Source organism: Lepidothrix coronata, unplaced genomic scaffold, assembly GCF_001604755.1.
Source record: "Lepidothrix coronata isolate B3197 unplaced genomic scaffold, Lepidothrix_coronata-1.0 Scaffold110, whole genome shotgun sequence".
NCBI lineage: Eukaryota > Metazoa > Chordata > Aves > Passeriformes > Pipridae > Lepidothrix > Lepidothrix coronata.
Window position 1 is genome coordinate 2,492,245 of NW_016690290.1, and position 22,807 is coordinate 2,515,051.

General features: G+C 47.4%; 1 protein-coding gene across 2 annotated transcripts in view; it reads right to left on the reverse strand.

Moving 5' to 3' along the window:
• EDC4 (enhancer of mRNA decapping 4) overlaps positions 1-22,807 on the reverse strand; it is a 32,539-nt gene that overhangs the window by 2,691 nt on the left and 7,041 nt on the right. The window contains exons 5-27 of one of the 2 annotated variants that reach the window (XM_017824189.1): positions 21,798-21,987; positions 20,635-20,782; positions 20,027-20,131; positions 19,625-19,734; positions 19,043-19,126; positions 18,424-18,519; positions 17,290-17,392; positions 16,668-16,848; positions 16,432-16,504; positions 15,915-16,006; positions 15,083-15,279; positions 14,269-14,357; positions 13,354-13,507; positions 11,774-12,237; positions 10,077-10,178; positions 8,950-9,102; positions 7,548-7,584; positions 6,555-6,735; positions 4,932-5,087; positions 4,101-4,216; positions 3,241-3,406; positions 1,922-2,108; positions 468-687 (exon numbers count right to left, since the gene is read on the reverse strand). In XM_017824189.1, the coding sequence (XP_017679678.1) occupies positions 468-687; positions 1,922-2,108; positions 3,241-3,406; positions 4,101-4,216; positions 4,932-5,087; positions 6,555-6,735; positions 7,548-7,584; positions 8,950-9,102; positions 10,077-10,178; positions 11,774-12,237; positions 13,354-13,507; positions 14,269-14,357; positions 15,083-15,279; positions 15,915-16,006; positions 16,432-16,504; positions 16,668-16,848; positions 17,290-17,392; positions 18,424-18,519; positions 19,043-19,126; positions 19,625-19,734; positions 20,027-20,131; positions 20,635-20,782; positions 21,798-21,987 (3,404 nt within the window). Of the gene's footprint in view, positions 1-467; positions 688-1,921; positions 2,109-3,240; positions 3,407-4,100; positions 4,217-4,931; positions 5,088-6,554; positions 6,736-7,547; positions 7,585-8,949; positions 9,103-10,076; positions 10,179-11,773; positions 12,238-13,353; positions 13,511-14,268; positions 14,358-15,082; positions 15,280-15,914; positions 16,007-16,431; positions 16,505-16,667; positions 16,849-17,289; positions 17,393-18,423; positions 18,520-19,042; positions 19,127-19,624; positions 19,735-20,026; positions 20,132-20,634; positions 20,783-21,797; positions 21,988-22,807 lie in introns of both variants that reach the window. The other variant, XM_017824188.1, reaches the window with a different exon arrangement.

Consider the following 22,807-nt stretch of genomic DNA (forward strand, 5'->3'; position numbering starts at 1 on the left):
CATGGAGAGGGCCATGCTTGCAGCCCCTGTCAGCCCACAGGCATGGCAGTGTTATCATTCACAGAGAAGTTTGCCTGCAGCAGCTCAAACACATCTGCCTACACAGCCAAAGGCAAAGGCAGGGCCAGGCCCCAGCTGGTAGATCTGCCTGGAGAGGCTTATGAAGCTGCTGTTCCTCAGGGGTGCACCACGTGCCACCACGATGGCAAAACACGCTGGTTCGCTGGAGTGCTGCCACTGTCCTGACAGGGCACGGGCAGGGATGAAGGAACTTCACTGTTACCAAACCATGGAACCTGCATGGCTCTGGTTCCACCTGCACGAGAGCAACTCAAGCAGTCCACTGCCACAGGTCTTTTCAGCCAACTCCTGTGTAAGCTGAGTGGAACTATATCCCCGCCCTACGGAGCCCCTTTTCCTCCCCATTCCCCAGCAAGCAGCAACTGACTGCCAGAAAAACGAGGTACCTGCTGGAAAGCTTGGTTGAGGTGTCCCTGCTGGAGCAGCTGAAGGATGTGAGTCTGCTGGGACTGGAAATCCAAGTGAGTAGAGGGGATGGGCGTCCCGGCTGCCGAGCGCATTGCCTGGACGATGCTGGAGGTGACAGCTGCCTGCTGCTCCTTCATAGCCAGGCTCACTTCTCCTTTAACCACTCTCTGCACCTGGGCCAAAATAGACTCCTGCATGCTAAAAAAAACAAAGCAGAACAAAACCCATGGGCGTCTCAGAGAACGAAGAGCTGAGGGACAACACTGCACAAAGCTGGTCCCAGCGAGAAAGCACAGGCTGGTTTGCTTTTTGTAGTGTGGCTCCCAAAGGGTTCAAACAAGTAACTCTGAGGCACAGGCATCAGAACTCGGTGGTTCTGATGGCCAACACCACCATGTCCCAGGGTGTGCATGCAAGATGCTGGGACTCTGTGCAGGAGGAAAGTGATGTTTCAGGGAACTAAGTCTCTCATTTCACGTTTTAAATCTTTAATGTTTCTGGCTTACAAGCAAGGTCACTAAGCCGTGGGGTCATCCCCAAACGGGCCCAGGTTCCTGCATCAGATCCATCAGATGCAGTTCCTGGTGTGCAGATGACACCTTTGGAATGAAAACACACACTGTGCCGGTGACTTCTCCACAGAAGAGCAGCTCACAGTGCAGGCTCTGCTGCTGTGTGTCACACCTTTCCCCCACAAGGGCTGGATTCTCCCCTCTTACGAAGGGCACAAGGCATCAAACCTGCTGTCCTGCAGGTAGAATTGCAGGACCTCCCTGGGAGCAAGCACAGCCCATGCAACAAGACCAGGATTTATTTGGGTGGCCTTCATGGCAACTCTGGCCTGCATGGACGACCCCATTGTGCTCTGATGGATGTTCTAGTGGCCTCAAATTGGGGTGTTCTGCCCTGCAGGTGACCACCAGCCAATTTTAACACCTGGCAACCTGCCACCAGCCTCACAGCATGAACGTGCTGGAGGCACTGCCGGGATCACATCCTGGAACCAGGAGGGCCAAGCATGAATTGCTGCAGAGCTGCTGGGAGGAGAGAGAGTAGCCTGCAGAAACTCTATGCCTGAGGACACAGAGTAAAGAAAAGCCTTCAAGAGACTTTTCTGAAATGATCTTCAGGAAGTGTTCAGACTTGAGCAGGCTTTGGGGCTGCCGTAGGTCCTTCTGTCCTCCAACGTGCACACGGGATCTTGGGAAAAGCAGGCCCTGACCTCCCAGCTATACAGCTCGTTGTCAGAAACCTTATGAGGGCAACAATTCCACCAGCCCACGTGCTTTACCTTACTGTGCCAACGAGCAGCCCCACAGGACCCATGGGGGGCAAACAGCTTGTTTCCACAACGGAGCAGGGAGAGGTGCTCGTGACACATGCATGTACCTGTCACCAGCATTTCCTTCCACGAGCCCAGCTGCCAACTTACTTGCCCACAATGATGTGCAGCTGGTGCTGCACCTCGGCGTGGACACTGGCTGCCACGGTGGATGCCAGCTGCTCCGTGGTGCTCTGGAAGGTGCTGATGAGCTGTCGAAGCTGATTCAGCAGCGGGTCCCGGACCTCCTGTTCTCGTACCTTCTTGTTCTTCAAGTGAGTCTCGAGCTGCTGGATATCTGCAAAAAGCAGAGGGGGAGATGTTTGTGCCATCTGTAACCTGTGGAGATGATCAGGGCAGAAATCCTGCACGTGCTGCAGCAGGAACAATTCCTGTGCCAGTGTGTGAGCACAGGAGAGGGCAGAACGCACAAGCCTTGCTTTGGGCTGTGTTACACTAACCTAGAAACCCTGTTCCCAGCCCCCCCACCACGTAGGATCACACAACACAGCAACAAAGCCGTGAGTTCTCTTACAACAGATTTTTACGGGTGTTCTTTGTTCAGGGGAGATAAGGGTGGGAGTGAGGGTGTTTTGTTTCATACACAGTGTGAATTGTGATCTGTGTTACTTCAATGCTAATGAAGAAAGAGGAGGAACATTCCTGACAAAAAAGAAATCATGCCTGCAGAGATTAAAGAGCTGTATTTGAAAGTACTTTATGAACTGGTCTGATCAAAAGGGAGAAGAACATAAAACTCTATTACTTGTGGGAGACTTGTGAGGAAGCGGAAGGGTGCAATATAAACAGCAGCTGGAGACACTCTGCAGCTCTATGGCCAACAGAAGTTACTGGCCACTTTCAGGCCCCCTCAGAAACCAGCTCTGCAGAGTAATACCTGCCTGGCCTCCCAGAAGGCCAAGGACCTCAATCCCAAGCCTGAGAACATGAAAGATCTTCTCCAGTGAATCAGTGTATAGTCTTTTCTTACTTAAGGGTATATTCTTCTTGTTTCCAGTCTGAATATGTCTACACTGTTCAGCCATTATTTAACCTCTGGTCATCCCTGTACCCTTCTCTAAGCCTTCTCCAATCCATTATCCCTCTGAGATGAGGGTCTAGCTGCAGAACTGCTACCCTCTCCCTTCCTGACACCGGGATGGGGTCATCCTACAGCTGGGCTTTACAACTCAGTAGCAGAAGTCACAGATTCACAGAACGTGGCCAAATGTTTCACTACATGGGCTACAAAGACCAGAGGTGAATCTCTGTTCCTACAGCACCACCCACAAAAACCTCCTCGCTACTACTTCTGCTTCCCAAGTGTGAAATGGAGCACAGGGATGGGCAAAGGCCTAAGGCCAACGTGTTGCCAGACACTAATGCAAATAGACTGTGCAGAGAAAACCTGAAGAAGAAAACCCACTTACATTCCTGTGTGCCCTGCTTGAAGGTGTCATTGATTTGCTGGAACATGGACTGGCAGCTCTTCTCGAAGGCCGGCAGCACAACACTCTGGAATGCTTCCCTGTACGCCGACTGGATCGGCCCCTGCAGGGTGTCGGCCGTCGCCCTCACAACAGTATCTGTAAGGTTCTTACAAGCACACACAGAAGATGCCAGAAGATTAAGAGAAGCCTGATGCAGACTAAGGATGTGAACAAACACTGTAGGTCCCTGCAACACACCCACACCAGACAAAGACAGCCCAGTTTCAGGAGTGTGCGTTCCCTCAGCTCTTCCCACTGACCAGGCTGCACCATGACCACATCTGACCACACCATGACCACATCTGCTTGCTGAAGGGCTGCCCAAGAACATCACCATTTCCCTGCAGTTCTGCTGCAGAGCAAGGGAAGATGGCACAGACAGGCACAGCTCCTTTCCCCTTCCCCTCCTTCCCTCCCACAAACCACCATTCCCTGCCAAGGTAAGCAAGAAGCTTGTGCTCCCTAAATAACATGGAAATGGAGAACAGAGTGGAGACAGTCAAACTTTCACCACCTGCCTGATTGAGTTGGCCTTAAAAGCCACTGCTGTGGTGAGAATCTCTACTCTAGTAGAAAATGAACAACCTGGTAAATGAAAAAATGTGTTAATGAAGCAAAGCGGGCAGGGGAGCATACAACGAGCTTGTTCTCCTAATGAGACCAGGAAAGAGAAATGAGACCACTGGCAGCTAAACTGGCATTACCTGGAGACAGAGGTGAAGGGAAAAGGTAGAAGAAGTTCCTACCCAGGCAGGTGACAACTCAGTGTCCCCAGGAAAAGCTGGTCTGGTTCTCCTTACCTTTGATTTCACCAGCTTGGTGATACTCTCTTTCAGTGTCCCCTCAACAGCAGTGAGCTTGGCAGCAACAGTGTTACTCAGCTGGCTGACAGTAGGGTCCATGCTCTTGGAAATGCCTACACACAACACAAACAAGACGAAGTTGCAGTTTTAAGCCTTAAGTCACACTTCAAAACCCAAAAAAGAAAATGGAATCAAACCATTCTTGGATATAACACAGCGAGGGACAACGGTCACAAACTTTGGTTGGGAAGCTAAGGTTGGACATTTGGAAAAACTTTTTGCTAGGAAGGTGGCACAGCTCTGGAAGTCACCAGAGAGGCTATGGAATCTCCAGCCTTGAAGGTTTTCAAGACTTGGTGTGACAAAGTCACAGCTGACCTGGTCTGGAATAGCAGGTAGCCCTGCTTCAGGCAGCTACTGGCTGAAGGCTTTCCCACCAGCATTTTTTGGAACATTTTTTTACATGGATGGTGCCAGTGCATCAAGGAAGGGCAAAGACAAGCTGAAGTTTGCTCCAGCCAAGTCTCAACATTTCCAAACTCATCAGTCTCTTTCACCTTCCTCCACTGAACAGACTCCAGAGGCTTTACGGATTTATAATGGAAGGTCAGACCACACTCTCTGGAAAGGCATTCCCTCTGGGAGACTCACACTCCTAAACCACAGCTCCTCTTCTCAGATTACAGAGGGGCCCACAACAGTTTGATGTGCAGTGACTATTCTTCATGCAACCCCACTTCATACAGTGCCAACTCTTGGGCGGAGTGTTTTCCATCCCTCTGGAGCTAACTAGGGATTCACCTCCCAAACCCAGGCACCAACACTCACACTGGGGCACACTCTTCTTCATCTCATCACGAATGGTCCTCTCCAGACGGTTACACACAGCTGTGGACAGGGACTGAGAGAGCTGCTGAGACAGATGCTCCTGGAGCTGCCCATTGCGCTGCTGCCCTTCCGTCAGCACTCGGTCTAGTCTTCTCTCTAAGGAGAACACATGTTAAGGAGCACAAACAATGGATTTCCTCTCTACCCACAACACTCCTATCCAGAAAGATGTACAGTAGCCTCACCTCCTGGGGCTCAGTCAGTGAGAGCAAACTTGCAGCTCTGGTGAAAGAGGGGGTCTAATAACATGACTGCTGTGTTCCTATAAACAGGGTGCTCTTAAATGATCAGGGTGAGAGAAGAGCTCTGGAAGATGTGGTAGAAAATTCAAACAGCTAAAAGAAGCTCAACACTAGTGTTCCCTACCTATTGTGGGTTAACCTAGTTGAGAAGGCCTTGACAGGGTTTAGCAACAGCAAAACCAGCAGTGTGTTATCAATGTTGTTTTGGTCACAAATCCAAAACTTAACACATGTGAGCTGCTGTGAAGAAAACTAACTCCATCTGAGCCAAAACTAGGACACTACAGAAATTAACAGGTCCAATATCCATAAAAAGCAAATTGGTAAAAATATTTCTACAGGATGGAATTAGTGGACATAAGTGCATAGAAGTAGATCCAGGCTTCAGGCTACTCATACTTCATGAAGCACCTAGGCTCTCTAAAGGAGCCAACACACAAATACAGCTTAAACAAACAAATAAACCCCTACAAAACAAACAATGAAATGCCAATTCAATTGCTGACAAAACTCAGTGCAGACATGAAGTTGTGCAGAAAGGGAAAAACTATTCTAGTATTACAGTACAGCTCTAGACACTGAAATTCAGTAGAAAGCTATTTAAACTAACTATGAACATCAGCCTGATGGTCAAAAAAGGAAAATCCAAAACTATTTAATAGAGAAAACTGCAGTCATAGAAGTTAAGAGTGGTGTCAGACCTGATATGGGCTAGAGCTGCTCATTTGGGGAACATTCAGTGCAGCAAAAGGTGCACAGGACACCAGCTACTCACAATACAATAAAAATAATTGGATCCCAGGTTTGAAGGCACCAAAAGAAAATATTTTACAGAAACACACAAGGGACCTGTAGACCACCAGATGTACAAATGTGTGCAGACAAGACAATTCTATATCCAGCCATGCAGTATGGCAGTCAGATGCTATTTCTGGTGCAAGTTCTGACTTGCCTTAAGGAGGAAAGGAAGGAAAGGATCATCCCATAATTACTCTTGTGCAAGTGGCCACTGCCTGAGCTCAGATAATGTATTAGGTGCACCTCTGGTCCACACCAGCACTGCAGCACTTATGGCTTAATGGATAACTAAGATTAAGTGGAATGGAGAGAGTGTCAGTTCTTCTCTGCTGTATTTCTGAGCTTCTTGCCCTTAGAAAGGGACTGAGATGAACTGAAATAGTTATACTGCAGCAAGGTAATCGCACTGCACCTATGGCCACACACTCCCAGGATCCTTGAACTTCCTTTGCCTTCCTCATGCCTCTAGTCTGCCTTGCAGCCTTCCACTCAGCTGCCACGCAACATTTGCAAACAAGGATACGCTCCTGCTCCTGCTGGGAGTCAACCACCCTCTCCATGTGGCCCATGAGGGAGCTCTGAATGGCATCGAGGTGGTTCGTGAGTCTCTGCAGCAGCTCCATCTGGTTCTGCCGCAGGTCGGAGAGCTCCCGCTGTTGGCTCCTCAGAATGCACATCAGCTCATCCTGGAACTCTGCTGTCACCTGAGTGTGGAGAGGACAAGCATTCACTTCCAACAGGATCAGAGATCAGCTGAACTTTTTGCTCAATACTGAGTCAGCCCCCTGTTCCTGGAACTGGAGTCTAACACATAATGCAGAAACCAGGGCCAGCCTGTTTCTAGGAACTTTTGTCCCAAGGCATAAACTGATAAAGCCAGGTTCCTGCATGGAATTAATAAATGGTTGCCTAGACTATCAACTTTTCAGATTCAAGACTCCCTTCAAAACTCTGCCATCTAAAAGAACACAGAAGAAAACAGATTTTATTCACTTCTAGCCAGGTACTGAGAGTGTGTTCAGGCCTCCAAATGGAAATAATGACCTCAAACACTTATGAAAGGGTTGTGCAATCAGGACAACAAGGAGGTTCCTTAAAGCACTTCTTCAGCTCTTTCACTTACTTATGAATAACCAAACGACTGGAGAAGTATAAATCTATAGTTTGCTGTCTCTTCACATGCTCAAAATAGCTAAAGGAGGCACACACATCAAGGGCAGGTATGTGTACAGGCCAGTCCGACTGCAACCCTTCCTTTGCTTGGGAACAGCTTGTCTTGCTGCCAGTGCAGGCACAGGCAAAGGTGAGAAGGAAGTCATCAGTCTGCAGAGCACAGAGCAGCTCCTCCTCTGCTGTGTGGCAGCACAGAGCAATGCCAAGCCCAAGTGCAGCCCCATCTCAATGTGCTGGGGCACGACCCATGGTACTTTTCAAGGAACTGGGATGAACTTTCTCTAAGGTCTTCAGTAAAACAGTAAACAGAGCTGGAGCATCACACAGAGCAGCTCTGACTCACCTGGTTGTTAGAAGATCTTGGTGACTGGTTCACATCCCTGAAAATAAAAAGAGAAAGAGTAGTAACCCAGTTATGTCAATTAACTTCTCTTATTATCCAAGTCTTCTGCCAAAACAGATCACACATTTTATGGTTGCTTTATATTTTACACTCCAGCTCATATTTCTGTTTTGCCTTAGTGTAACAGGGAGAGTGAGGGGAAGGTGATGAAATCCCAGCCCCTGCAGCACTGTGACTCTATCATTTGAACTATTCCTTACACTCTGAAGTTCCTTACAGAGTGGTCCCTTTGCAGGGAGAAGACTTTAGCCAGTTGTTAATGAGGACTGTTACAAAGAAAAATACACACTGATTTTTCAATTTTGTCTAAATTTGAAGCCAGGGAAGACCTTCCTAAAAAGCTTTTAAAGGTCTTATATTTTACACCAAATAAAAAACAAGTATACATTTGTTAAAATTTAGAATTAATCAGCCTCAAATCATCTATAGTGATACCTGCTCTCAAGCTGAAGGACCTAGTGATGCACTCCAGCTTATACAGCAGACTAAAGAAAAACATTGAACTGATCCACTAATACTGCATGTCTCCATTAAAGTCACAGATCTATGAAGGAAAGTAAACATTTGTGGTTCCCAGGCAGCATCCACTAAGCAACTTTAAAGGGACCAAGGAAAAATGAAAGTAATTTTAGAAGCCAAGAACTTCTGGGTGTCACTGTGCAGAACCACAGCCAGAAGCTTAATGCCACAGCCCATCTTTATTGTGATCTGCACAGCTGGAGATCCAAATTCTGGAGCTGTGGGAACACAAGGAGAGAGCCCTGTGCAGGAGCTGTGCTGCTCTTTTCACACTAACTCAGACAGATTTGGTCTAAACTGCCATGGGCAGACCTTTCCAGTCATCAATTTTCACTTACAGGACATTGATATGAGCATGTTTAGAAACACACAAAAGCAGTAAGCAGGTAACAAATGATAGATATTGTTGACCAAGGGCACTGTGCCAGTGTTCAGAAGCCAATTAGAACTGGAGGCCACTGTGATATTCCCAGCATCACAGCTCCAATGAAGCCTTCACTGAAACAAGCAAAAGAATCCATTGTCCCCCCACAACTTCCAATTTACTTCCCACACATTCTTCTGAGGGCCCAGGCTATATTTTGGATTTTGAGTCCCAGCTGGAAAGACAGTGCAGAACTTATTCCCGTGCCCCTGAGTGGGGATCAGTGGCAGTGTCGGAGTAACCAACAACACTTTCCGTGGAGTTACTGCCCTTTGCACAGCGGGGTGAGGGTTGGGACCACCTGGCTGCTGCCCAGCCTCAGACCATAATGGCTACAACAGGCTGTGGTCCTGCACAGCAGGTCCCACAGCCACCTGTACTCTGGCAAGCCCAGCGTACCCATCATCCTTCTTGCCCTTCCGCTTTAGCTTCGGGGAAGCCCGGGGGGATGCCTTGACTTTCCAGTCCTTCACAGGCAGCCTCTGCGCAGATGCTTTGGCACCAAATCCACCTGATGTAGAAGCCAAGCTTGCAACTTCATCATCATGGTCACTGTGAGGGAACAGCAGGGAGAGGACACCCATCACTCGCAGTACCAGACAGCGCTGCCTTCGCTGAGGGAGGGGATGCACACTCAGCTCTTCATCCACACACGGCCAGAGTCACACAGCTAAGGACACCCCCACCCTGATCTTGAACAGAGACACCTCTAGAGCTCAGCACAGGCTGCTCTGCTTTGATCCAGGTCTGCTCAGGCTGAGCTCGAGTGCTGTGTAGCAAGGCTTGAAGGGTCCCTGCATTAGGGACAGCCGTGGCTCAGGCAGCATGGTGGAACGATGCCTGTCCTTGCTGCACACACACACACACAAACCCTAGGATGGCCTAGCAGGGAACCCACTCACAGCACATCCTTACACCTTTACAGACAACAGGCACTGAACGTAGAAAGCATTGCAGGAACAGAGGAGAATCAGGTGAGCCTAAGAAGTCTGTGATCCTCAGTACCTTGGAGACTTTCACCTGCTGACCAGCTCTCCAATACAGGCTGCACATTTCAGTCTGAATTAAAGTGTGGATTACAAATGAACCCTCAGCTGTCAAAGAGGGCTGAGCTTGTCAGGCACACAGAATATGCCCACAGAGCTTTAGGGAGGCTCATGAAAGATGTCAAAAGCAAGAAACCAATTCCTGAGGCCCCCTTGCTATGTTATCTAAGGGACAGTGTTTGGAAACTGATGCCTTAGTAAGTTTTTACTGGTAATTAAATCAAGCTTGGTCCATGCTCTTAGAAGCAGCACAATCAAACCCTTCCCTACAGAAGCAAACTGGAGAGTGCACAGAGGCCAATCCCGAGATCAGCTGAAGTCATCAGAACACTACAGAAGCTGGGCTGCACACACACATTAAGTCAGGAGACAAAGCAGAGGCATTCACCCCACATGTGAAGGCTTGCTGGGGACAGAAGCACAAATGCAGCCTGAACTGAGTCCATGCAGGGTGAGAGAGGGGGCTGAGCACTCTGGTACCTTTGCTCTGCACTGGCATCCTGGCTGTCATGCTGCAGCAGGTGGTAGCTGTGTCGGTGGTACGAAGAGCTCTTGTGCTTTTCTTCAACCTCATCCCTTGGGCTAGAGGGGAAAAAAAAAAAGGAAAATACCATCGTGATAGTCTCTTTCAGCTTGGATATTTTCTCTCTCGACATCTCATGAGAGATTCTGATAGAAAGTCTGCAACAAAAAACAAGAGCACACCGATCTCACAGATCCAGAAAGCAGCAGGTGTTGTTTAGAGGCACTGAACATTTGAACTTCTCCATGTGCTTCTCTGGTGGCCTTAAGAAGGGGAAGCAGCTCAGCTATGCTTCCAGCACTAACCAAGAACAATTTCCCAACAGACATTCATTCAAGACAGGTAGGCCACTACCCAAACCTGGTAGCACAGCACACTTCTGTGAATGGCATCATCTTGGGTTTGTTTTTCCTCAAGCAATACTGATCACTGGAGCAAAAATCATCAGTGCTTCTCAGTTCTTTCAAGTGTCTAACAAAGTGTGTGAATTTGATGAGTCAGCTCTAGCAGACAGACAGAATTGTAAGAGTGGATCCAGTTCAAGTTTCATTTTTGAAAGGATACTGCAAGTGCTTCTAGGCTGTAAGCTGGGTCTGCCTGAACCCAGCTTGCAGGATGACCTTTAAACAGAAGTGAGCACTTGTAAAATCTCTCAGAGACAGCTGATCTGACATTCTGATATGAGAAGTCCTGAAGAATTAAAAGACAGAGTGGGATTGACGGGAGTTGCAAAATCCTATAAAAGTATTTTCTCAAGTTCATATTATGAGTAAAAGTGAAAACATTGTGTACAGACACAATCTTGGTGTCCTCCCAGAGCCATTAGAGTTGGGACTGTTTTCTGAAGCAGCATCCTCAGGTATGGAAGCACAAGGTGAGGCCTTTCTCTTGCAATTCTGATCAGGGAACAGTCCAGGATTACCTGAGGGACAACACTGACCTCACAGCCTGCTAGTCCTGCTCAAAAGGAAAGTATTTTCAGGCTGTGATGTGCATGTAGCCCTGGCCTAGACACTCTAGAGATGTTAGATGCTGTTCCCATCCCACTACAAGACATGGACACTAATTCTATAATGAATCCCAGCACTGCTCCAGCAGAACAACCTGTTCCTGGTAAGCAGGCTAAGTGATGTTGCACCACTCTGCATTTCTGCTCCATGGAGACACTGACATTCACTTTCTGACTGCTAAAGTACTTTATTTATAACACTAACTGCACAGAGCCAATCCTAGAAGAGAGATATACAATTAACCTGTAACCAAACCTGTCAGTTATGTGCCAGTTGATTCAACAAAAGCCTGCAGGAATGCATCACCTGGGGCAGAATTTACCTTGTACTAGTTTGATTTCCAGAGTGCAAAAAAAAATCCTATCTCAAGTCTCCAGGCAAACATGAAGGCCAATGAAGTAGACTTTCCACCTTCTTAACAGAGATCATTTATGCTGCAAAAGGTATCAGTGAGCAAAAATGGTTAGAGCTGGCCTAGGAAGTTCAGGGCATAGCATACAGACAGAGGAGGGCTGACTCATCAGATCCTTTAAGGGAAAAAGGGATGAAGAACTGCTCTGAGTTAATCACAACATAAGACCTTTTCACCAAGCTGGCAATTTGACAAAGAAATTGCCCTAAGCCAGACAAACCCAAGGGATTACCTGTCTGCCATGCTGTTCCTGGTTTCTCTGGTTATGTCAGGAGCTGCTGGCCATGGCTGGCTCACAACACTGTCAGAAGACGCGTTTTCCTGAGTTAAAGCAGTCTCCAGTAATGATGGAGCATTCAGTCTGTCCACCTCCACTGGAGGCATGTCCAAAGAGTGGTGGCTGTGCTCGGAATTGTGCCTGTTCCTGGGAGACAGCAAATGCAGGGCCGAGGCAGCGGAGGCCATGCTGTCTGCGTGGTGACTGGGCTCCAGCACCTCCCCAGGGAGCCCCGAGGGAGCCGCCGCAAAGCTGCGTTGCAGGGTCTCGGAAGCGATCTCTGGGATATCCTGGGACATGGCTGTGGAAGCCGAGGAAATGACGTCTGGCGAGCGCTCGCGGGTGGGAGAAGCCTGAGGCACCACCAAGGGCTCCACTTCCTGCAATTCCAGCGCTAGAGAGGAGTTTCCTGGAGCGACCTGAAGACAGAAATTAAACAACAGCCTTCAGGGTAATGCAAGGACACCCCAAGAACCCCCCGGTACCTTACACCAACCGCCTCTGGAATCAGCTCACTGGATCCTGTCCTCATGTGATCCCTGGCTCCCACTCTTTTGTCAGATGGAAAGGGGCCCCAGGACTTGTAATGGACTCTCAGCTGGGCTAACAATACTTAAACCTATGCTAGTTTGAACCCACTTTCATTCAAAAGAAAACGCAACACCAGTTCCACCTCCCTGCTCTGCTCCATTTTGTGATGCAAAATGTTAGTTTTAACACTGAACATCTCCTGGACTGAAAACTTATTTCGGTTTCAAGCTTTGGTCATGATCCATTTTACACAACGCCTGGAAATGGAAATTTAGGGATAGGAAATGGCTATTTCAGACTCACCAGACCAACCAGCAGGAATAAACACTTCCAGGTAGCACTGTCTCCTAACACAAAGGCTGACCATGTCCAGCTACTGTGACAGTGACAGCACAAGCTAGAGCTGTCTCTAGTGTCAGAAACATGCTGTTCTTACACAAGGGCAAGTTCTATCAATGTAGGTAAGTAAACTGGGCTGCAGGTCTGTGCCAGCAGCTGTGTTTTCAAAAGGGCAGACACTGTCCCTATTAATATCCAAATAAATGTAATTTCACAGAATCCTAGAAAGGTTTGGGTTGGAAGGGACCTTACAGATCATCTCATCCCAACCCCATTGCCACAGCCAGGGATGCCTTCCATTAGACCAGGTTGCTAAAATTCCCATCCAACCTGGTCTGGAACACTTCCAGGGATGGGGCAGCCACAACTGCTCTGGGAAGTCTGTTCCAGTGCCTCACCACTCTCTGAATAAATAATTTACTCCTAAGACCCAAAGTAAATCTACTCTCTTCTAGTTCAAAACCACTGCCCCTTGTCCTATCACTATCTGCCTGTGTAAAAAGTCACTCTTCATCTCTTTTATAAACCCCTTTAAGCACAGAAGGGCCACAATGAGGTCTCCCTGGAGCCTTCTGTTCTCCAGGCTGAGCAAGTGCAGCTTGTACAGGCACTTGCTGTGGTCCCTTGGCCCATGAGAAGGAAGGGAGCAGCATTTGGAGCCTTACTGGAACAGGTGCCTTTGGTGCTAGCTTGTCAGGGAGGCCTGGGATAAGAACTGAATGACTCCTAGGACTGGTCTGGAGACTGCTGCTACTGCTACTCAGCGTGAGGCTGGTGTCCAGCTGCATCTTGGGGCTCACAGCCAAGTCTTCTGATGGTCTGCTGAAACAGAGACACCAACAAATCAAGCAGGCCAAACAAATGATACAGAACTGAATCAAACACTCCAGGTGAGGAGATGGGATACACAGGTCCATGGAGGAGCCCTTGCTCTTTCCACCACCATCAGCTCCTCCCTGTCAACGAGCACCTTCATCTCCTAGGCCCCACAGAGCCCAAAGAGACACCAGGTGGAAACAAAAAAAGAAAAAATAAAGAGGGGCACTGCAATATCTTAGAAATTGAGGAGTCAGTGAGAGAATGGACCAGTTGTATCTTCAGTGCACACGATACAGAGTTTAGGGAGAAAAAATACCCTACAAGATAGATCCCTCCCCTTTTCTCAGCCCCTAGAAGTGAAGTTCTTGCCTGTTATGCAGCCCAACCCACTATGACACTGGTAAGATTTTCCTACCAGTCCCAATTCTCTCCCTCTCCTTGGTGGCTGCAGTGTTCTCTTACCTGTAAACAATGACAGCCCGTTGGGAGAAGCATGTAAAGCAACCAAACTGAGATGCAATAACAGAATCCCTACGAGGCACACATGACACACTCTTGCTGGCCCCTGGGATGACAGCAGGCATGCTCCAAGCTGCATTAGGGATGCAAACAGCTGCCCATATAGGGATGTTGGGACTCAGGCCAGTTTCTGACTTTGGTTACAATGTCCTCTCCTACAAGACATGCTACAGCTCTGTGCCACCCTGAAGGCCTGGACTGGTTCAGCTGCAGATGGATTGTTTAATACATGTGGTAATTACCTGGGCATAGAGGCATCCGTGACAGAAGTGCTACTCATGGCTGTGACTGCAGTCAGGGAACTGGCACTGCTGCCTGGAGAGACAGTGATCTGTAGGGAAATACACAGTGGTCAGGAGGGGACAGAGCCCAACAGCAGAATCGAACCTGAGAATGCTGGCTCCGGAAAAATGCCTGAAGAGTCTTCGGTGAAGAGAGCATAGAAAAAAAATAAGTCTGAGCACTGCTAAGGTGCTCAGGTGCTGGTTGAAGGCAGGTCCCAAAACATCCTCATCACACGAGCCATGGCTGCTTTTTTGAGGAGCTGCTTCCCCCAAACAAAGTGGCATTCTGGTGTGAGCTCACCAGTGCCGAGGCAGAGGGCTTATGGCAGAGAGTGGGGGTACTCCATGTGGGGTCTCATGAGTCTGAACAGCCCCAAACCTGATCATTTCAGATGTGCATTTCCACAGGATGTGCAGGCATATTTTCTTCCATTACAGTTATATCATAACCCCAAACAACGTGTAAACAGTAAGAGCAGTCTCCCAGCTTAGATACAGCTTTTAGCAAACCCGTATTTCCACACAGCACAGCTACATCAGCAGTTCTGCACCTAAACACAGCACTTGCAACACAAGCTTAGGCCAGCTTAGCATTTCAGATGTGCCAACATGCCTCTACTCAGTCTGGTTACACGCAGAGAGAGTTTCCTGTGTGCTCTGCATTCAGCCAGCAGAGCCCACCAGAGTCATTACAGCCTAGAAAGAGTGCCCAGAAGTACCAAAATCCACCCCCATTCCTTGCACCACCATAACAGCGTTGATCTCTGGTTACCTGTTGAAGAGAAGTACTTGGTGTCATGAATGCATCTGGAGTCATCAGCTTGGGCTTGGCATCGTTTGAGAGGGAAAGGAAGTCTGCTGGCACAGGCAGGTCAGCAATACGCCGCAGGTCTGGTTGAGAGCCGTGCACTGATTCTTTTTCAGATCCCAGCCCTTCTGTGCTCAGATCAGCCATATGGTCTGGAAAGGCTTCCAAGGGAAAGATACAAACCGATTTACAGGAACTTCCTCCCAAAACTAAAGCTTTAATTCCACAAAGTATGAACTTCTGCCATTGCACGCCATGCTCGATTCCGAAAAGAACAAGCAAAAACCCCACAACATCCCAATCAAAGCTTAGGGCAAAGCAAATCCTGTGTTATGCTTACTCTTCATATGCTGGAGTGGATTTTATCAGGCTTTGATAATAAAATATCCAGGCTTCCTTTCTTCCCTAAATGCAAGCCCAGTTTAACAGCCACATCCCAGAATGGTGAATGAGCTGAAAGAGCACACCACAGACAGCCCAGCCCCCTCTACTCCCAAAGCTCTGCTGTCACTCCAGTCTCTTCCACCTGACAAGAGACAAACCTCGAGTTTCCTGCACAAGTGCCAAATCACCTAGGAAGGTGAACTCAAGCATGCACAAAGCATTAGCACTCCTGGTCTAACATATCCCAAGCTCCAGACTCACACTGGGATCTAACCAACTTCCTGCTTCACTGCTAGTCCATATTCAGAACCCTTTATCCAAAGAGACACAAAAAACTGCCCTTCTGCTGCCCCCTGCCAACAACCTTCAAAGGCTCAGCAACACTGAAGATCAGTTTAACACACATGCTCACCAAATTCTTCATGGGAGCCATGGGAAGGCATGGGTGCACTCGTGTCAGGGCTATGAAGAGGCTGGAATCTAATCTGCACATCCTGTAGGGCCCTGAAAAGAAACAGGCATCTCTGATCAGCTTATGAATCATCAAGAGAAGCCTCTGAAGATTTCTCTTCACTGAACTGATTCCCTTGGAAAATGCTTCAGTGTTTTCTGCCTGCCACAGAAGGAGCAGAAGCTGATCCTCACTGAGCCATGTCACGCAGGGTATTTGAGAGACCTTTCCCAGGATTTGTACATGAGCACAACTCTTAAGCCACTGTGTACTCATGGCCACAAAAACACTAGCTTGCCACAGCACCATTCAGGGCTCCCTCCTGGTAAGGCCATACACCCCACAACTAGAAGTTTCTAAGGGTCCAAGTAGCTTTTGTTATGAGCAAAAGGATTTAAGTAAGTTAAACTTCTTCAGGTCAGTGCAGGGTTAGGACAACCACAGACAGCTGCCCGTGGGAGCTGCCACACATACTCACTTGGTGTGCACACAGAAGAGTTTGATCAGCACGCCTGCTGCTGATTCAACAGCCCCAGTGCCCGGAGCACCTTCTGGAAGGGTGACAAAGGTAAAAAGTGAAGTTGGATGGCAACTACAAAGTACTACAAAAACATCACAGCAGGATGAACAAGCAGCAGACAACCAGCACGACACAGATTCTCTTTATCAAAGAAATCCTGATCACACAGAAACCAAGTTTTCTTTGTCACTTACCTACACTCAAGTTGTCGTTCTCCTCCTCTGCTGGGAGCACCTCCGTGTGCCTCAACCGACAGCGGCTCACGGCCTGGATGCCAAAGCTCAGCACTGGGTGGGTAAGGAGGAACTCGGAGATGGAGCTGAAATAAGCCTTGCCCTCCTCTTGGTTCTGCATCAGCTCCATCACGTACAAGACCTGGAAGAATCAGAAGTGGTAAGTCACTGGGCTTCCAGAGCAGTGTATGTGTGAGGGCTCCAAAGCCAAGCACCTGAACTAGATTTGGAACAAGGAAAATAATGGGAGAAATAAAGCCTGGGCTGTTGAAATTTGAACCCAGGGAACCACACTCTTATCTGAGTCAATGTTGATCAGGAACTCAATCCTACTGTGCCAGACACAGGTATCTCCAAATGAGAGCTTTATAGAGGGTGAGAAATAATCCCCAAGGATTCCCAGGATTAATCAGCTGAATTGTTACCTTTTGTCAGTTTATGACAAAATAGCTGAGGCCAACCTCTGCATTTTCAACCACTAACATGCAAATCCCAACCTAGGCAGCAGTAGCAGTCACACAGAAGGCCAATTCTCCTTCAGTCACCGTAACCCACACAGCCAGCAATGAAAGGAACCACTTACTTTCCTCCGCACATCGCTCAGTATCAGATATTCAGCAGAGAGGTCCAGACAGACTTTCAGGCTGGGAGGAACACTCATGGAGCTGAAGATGTCAGGAGAAAAGCTAGATCCACAAATAAGAGGGAAGGGGTACAGAAAGTAAGGTAGATTAGATGATCAGAATGAGTGCTATGAAACTGCATAGTTAAAAAAAACCCCTAACAATATCTTGAGGAGTTTACAGCCATATTACAGTGCAACCACCTGCTAGAACACAAACACCATTGCTGAAATCAGTGCTGATTTCAGCTAAGAGAGCAGCAGGGAGATCACACAGTAGGATCTAGTTATGGATCCTGAACATTTAAATGAAAGGTGACAGTTTGTTGTTACTTAACATGTTCCACATTCATAGGAGTATGACAGTCAATGCTACAGATTTAAAAACAAAAATCCACCAAATCAAAATAACTCTGTCACAGGTTTTGGACCTTCTGTAGTATAAGGTGGAAAAAGCAGCACTCAGCTGTATGTCACATTCATCTCACTTTAAGAGGGCAAATCAGAAGTGGCCTTAAGCATGTGTGTGATCAGACAGGCCATGATCCACCATCACAAAAATAAAATCAGGGACCATAAGCTGAGTGAAGAGATGGACTAAAACACAATTTGAACTTCTGGACCCACATGGCTCAGCAAATAAGCCATGGAAAACTGCTTAAGTTCTATCAATATAGCAGCTCCTCATGCATTTAAATGAAAACAAAGTATTAATAGGAAAAGATCTAGATTGGCTATTGAATATCAAGAATTAAAAAAACCCAAACATTCAAGGTGTGCAGTTTTGGAATGCCTCTCCTCATGCTACAGGTCTACAGAACAAGGCAAAGACAACAGGTCTCAGTAACACCCAGGATAAAAGGATCAACTTCCTGGCCTTGTCAAAGCTTGACCTGAGAGTGTGGCACAGCCCTGAGAGCTTTCAATGACAGGTCAGAATGGCAAAGGAGGAGACTCAAAATGGGGCTAGAGTCTCATCAGAGACTCCATCAGAGATCAAGAATCACCTTTGCAAAGTAAGTATACCTGAAAATTAAAGGCTTTGTTACGATCCCAAACCCACCCCTTCAGGAGAGTCAGCACCTCAACACGTACCGGACAGTCTGCAGGCAGGTCCAGGACACAGTGCACCACATCTTCAGTTCTCTGTTCTGATCAGCTCCTGTGATTAGAAACCTCCAGAAGGGAACCCTGCAGGTACAACACATCCAAGTTCTCTTAAAGAAGATCTGATCCTTCCCATAAGGACATTTTACAGAAAAGCTCCTCACAAGCCCATAGCTGATTTTGCCCAACTGTGTCTTAAAGTTCCCAGAAGATGAAGATTAGAAACCACTATAGTTCTCAAGAACCTTAAGGCCACAACTGACTGAAGAAAGAATAAAAATAAAAGCTGTATTTTCATCAGCTGCAGTAGAATCTCAGAAGATTAACAGGCCAGTTAAGACTGACCATACCACAAACTTGAGAGGATTCATCAATTTAGAATTTTCATTGTTTTCATGGAATTGGCACTAGGAATAAGGTCACTTCAGGCTGTGCTTCAGATCCTTATTTATTTCTACATCACTAGAAAACTGACTACAAAGAGGACACGACTCGCTTCTGCTACCAAGCTAAATTTTTACAAGTATGATTCAGTTACAAGGAACAAAGGCAGAGTTAGAAGATGCTGCTGAACTTTAATACTCCAAGTACAGGATTGTGGACTTACTCTGGGTCCTGTTTTTTATGGTTGTCACAAAAGAGCAGGCAGGAAAGAGGTCTGCCATCATGGGGTTTCCACTCGTGAAGACACCTGGGAAAGAATCAGAGAAAACATCCAAGTGTGCAGGGAGTGGCTAAATGAGGAAGAAGCAGGGTCTGAACACACAACTCCTCAGATGGCACTAAGTCAGCATCCACCAAGCATTACTGACTTGTAGCTCTTTACAGGCTTATATAAAACAAGGAGATCACAGCCCATGCAGGCATATACTGTGACCAATGAACAAATAAAATCCCATGTCGCCATTTGGTCTGGTGCCTTATCAAGGGTACAGTACAAAAAAAAGTCAACATTGAGAGGAACAGCTCAGAGCAGCTTCCTGCATTTACAAGGACAGTGCAAAGCACAGAACTCCTGTTTCCAGACCCAGCTCTCTGCTTTTTCCATAAGCCTATGATGCTCAGTGATACCATTCTTCAGTAGCAAATTACTTTACAAACATTTATCCCATATTTTTATAATGTCCTGAGAATTCTCCCAGAGAAAATGCTGCTGCTTAAGAATCCTTTATTTTCCAGTTCTCCTTACCTTGGCTCATCTTGTCCCTCAATATAGATCTGCCAGAATTTTACAAAACCATCATGGCTTGCAGTGGCCAACACAGTTCCATCTGGAGAAAGTGCTCCCTCGCTCAAGCACTACACAGAGGGGGAAAAGAGACACAGAAAAGCAATTTTATACCTTTTTTATTTGACAGAAATTTCAAATTCAAGTACAACGGATTGTGCTGCCACTGTTCTCACTGTTATTCATGTTACAAACAGAGCTCATTTTGGTTTGGGATCTTCTGGCTCTTCACAATCGTTTCACAATTGTTCTTTTTACAGCCAACTGTCCTAAGAAGTGAGACACTATAACCCAAAGAAAACCTCACTGATTGCTTGCAATCACCTATGTGATGGCAGTAAAGAAAACAAAACAGGTTTGTACCGTGCTGTGGCCTTTCACCACGATGAAGCCTTCTTTGATATCGGGCACTTCCACCGGCCAGGAGCTGTTGTTCGTTCGGATGATGTCCAGGTCCCACACCTCTGCCTGGAAAACAAACATGGAGGCACACAGGTTTATTTTTACAGCCACTGGTCTGTTCCCGGATCCTTATCTTATATCCTGATGTACCAACCCAATGGCTAGTATGTGACATAAACCTTCCCGTTTCCACTCAGTTTGGCCATTGGATGCTTTCCTGGCACCCAGCTGTACACAAGTACAGGGAATTGCTCTGCTCTCGGCAGTTGTAGCTGCTGCCCACCAACCCACCCCAGGTACTGGCTCAGCCTGAACAGATGAGTGATGCCTCTTGCCCTCCACACTGTTTTTAGTGGTCCTTGCTATTTGATGGTGAGCAGAGGTTATTCTGTCCATTCTCCCGAGGCCCATGACCTCTCCTCGGAAGAGAGCAATCCCACATCTCACTACAGGGGGATTCCCCGTGGTGGGAACCTTTACAGCTCTAACCAAACCAGCTCTTTCCCCCATTAAATTCTCTTCCTCCCATAATAATTAGGGACAGTGTTTCAATGGCAGGGTTTCCTTACCCTGTCCTCATGCAACAGCGCCAACGTCTGACTTCCCTCTTCCCCGCCCTCCTCGTTATCATCCGGGATGAAAGGGCACCAGATGATTCTTCGGAAGGTGTTCAGTGGGGTGTTGTCAGGTCGCTTGATGTTCACCAAGATCTCCTCTCTGATCACCAGGGTTAAGAAATGTAACGTTCTGGCTGTGTTACCAATGCCCAGCAATAACCTGCCCAGGCTTGGTCCTCTGTTAAATGCTGTCAAACCTCAAGATTTTTCGGGCCATTGATTCCAGAAGAAACCAGGTAGAAGGATTCTGCTGAGAAAGCAGCCAAGCTAGCATTTCCTCACTGGTAGAAGAGCTTAAGCTTATGAAAGTTCATAGATTCTCACAATCTTCTCTTGCAGGCTGCAGACAGTGACAGGATAGGAACAACAGGGGCACACAGCCACATGTGAACGTGCATCCACAGGACTGCTGATGATCAAATGATTTGTCTCAGCGTTGCAACACTACCACAGAGAGACAGAGGAGCTGCCACGTTGCCCCCAGTTGAGTGCTCTAGTCCACCACTACAAATCACATCTTAACTACAACCACCTTTGCTCCAGTTGTTTTTGGAATGATGGTACAAAATTAAAATTAAGAATCTACAACTTAAGATAACAGATCTCACGTGCTTCCCAAAAGTACTAACCAGTCACTCCTAGCAATTAAAAGGAAAATATTCAGGGCAACGAACATTGAAAATAAGTTTCAGGACCACCAAAAAAAGGATGACGTGTTTAGAAGGATAGTAAGTGGGAGGGAAGTATTACATGTTCTTCCTCAGAGAAGTAACTCAGGAAAAGAGCTAGAACCAGACAAGACAAACCTCTGTCACAGAGTCGAGGTGACACTGCCCACGTGCAAGGCCAGCTAGTACAGACTGACACTTCTCACTGCCTGCTTTTGCCTGGACCAGGAGCGCTGATGTGCTAGAATTTCAAGGTACGTGCAATTTCAAGTGACAATTGTGCTGAATACAGGCAAAAGTTGACTGATCTGATACTCTGGAAGGGGCAGAACTATCGACCTCCCCACTGCTGTTCTGCAAAGGCTACAAACCCAACTGTGCTGCGAGGCTGCGTTCGCATCTGACCGTGGCACACAGACCCGCACGAGGCGTATTTGTGCAGGATACTGGATTTTTTCTTTATCCATGGCCAGGCGCCAGACAAAGAGGTTGCCAGCCTCGTCCAGGCACGCCAGCTGGTTGGAGTTGAGGTGGGCAAAAGCCAGGTCCGCCACACCACCAGTGAACCCCTTCAGCAAGGTCCTCTCCGCGGTGCTGACGCTCAGCACCCGCACCATCGCCGAGCCATTGCTGGCAGCTGCAGGAAGGACAGAGGGAGAAGTCACCATTTACGTCTCTGGTTTCCCTGCATAACTCTCATAAATCCCTCATAATTCTATAGGATTCTCATAATTCACAGGACTATCACCCTGAGCTCGCCAAACCTCCAAGGCTGACCTCCAGTGACAGTGAATTAATTTTATTTGCAATTTAATTTTCAGGAGTCACCGACAGGCAGGTAGCTCAGATATATGTTTTGCAAGGGGAATGTAAAAAAGCATAAACATCCACCTGGCAAAAAGCCCTGCTTTTTGCCTTGCATGACTGAAAAGAACGTGCTTCAGAACATGTGCACACCAAGCAAAGTTTCCAGCTTCCCCTTTTCAGACACATATCACTATGAAGCAGGTAGTCTTATGGAGATCATGGTGCTTCCAGTTCTTGCTGCCCATGCCAGTCCCAGCAGACCACTCAGCTTCCCACAGTGCTACTGCACCCAAGCTTTAATATTTAAAAAAAACAACCAGTGGGACATCCTTAAGCTACTCTAAAATAACCTCAGCTAGGAAAAAAAATATAAGAGTAGAGTAGGAGATTTCTTAAAAGATCAGACAAACCTATGGGTGCTGGAACTAAGAAGAAAGAGCTGATGGAGCCCCACACACCCTGTACTTATGTGATAGCAGAAAGAGATACTGCAGATGACTAAGTGTTCATTTCATAGAATTGTTAGGGTTGGAAAAAACCTTTAAGATCAGTAAGTCCAACCATCAACCTTGCATCACCACCATGTTCACCACTAAACCACATCCCCAAGATCCATATCCACAGGTTTTTTGAATGCTTCAAGGGATGGT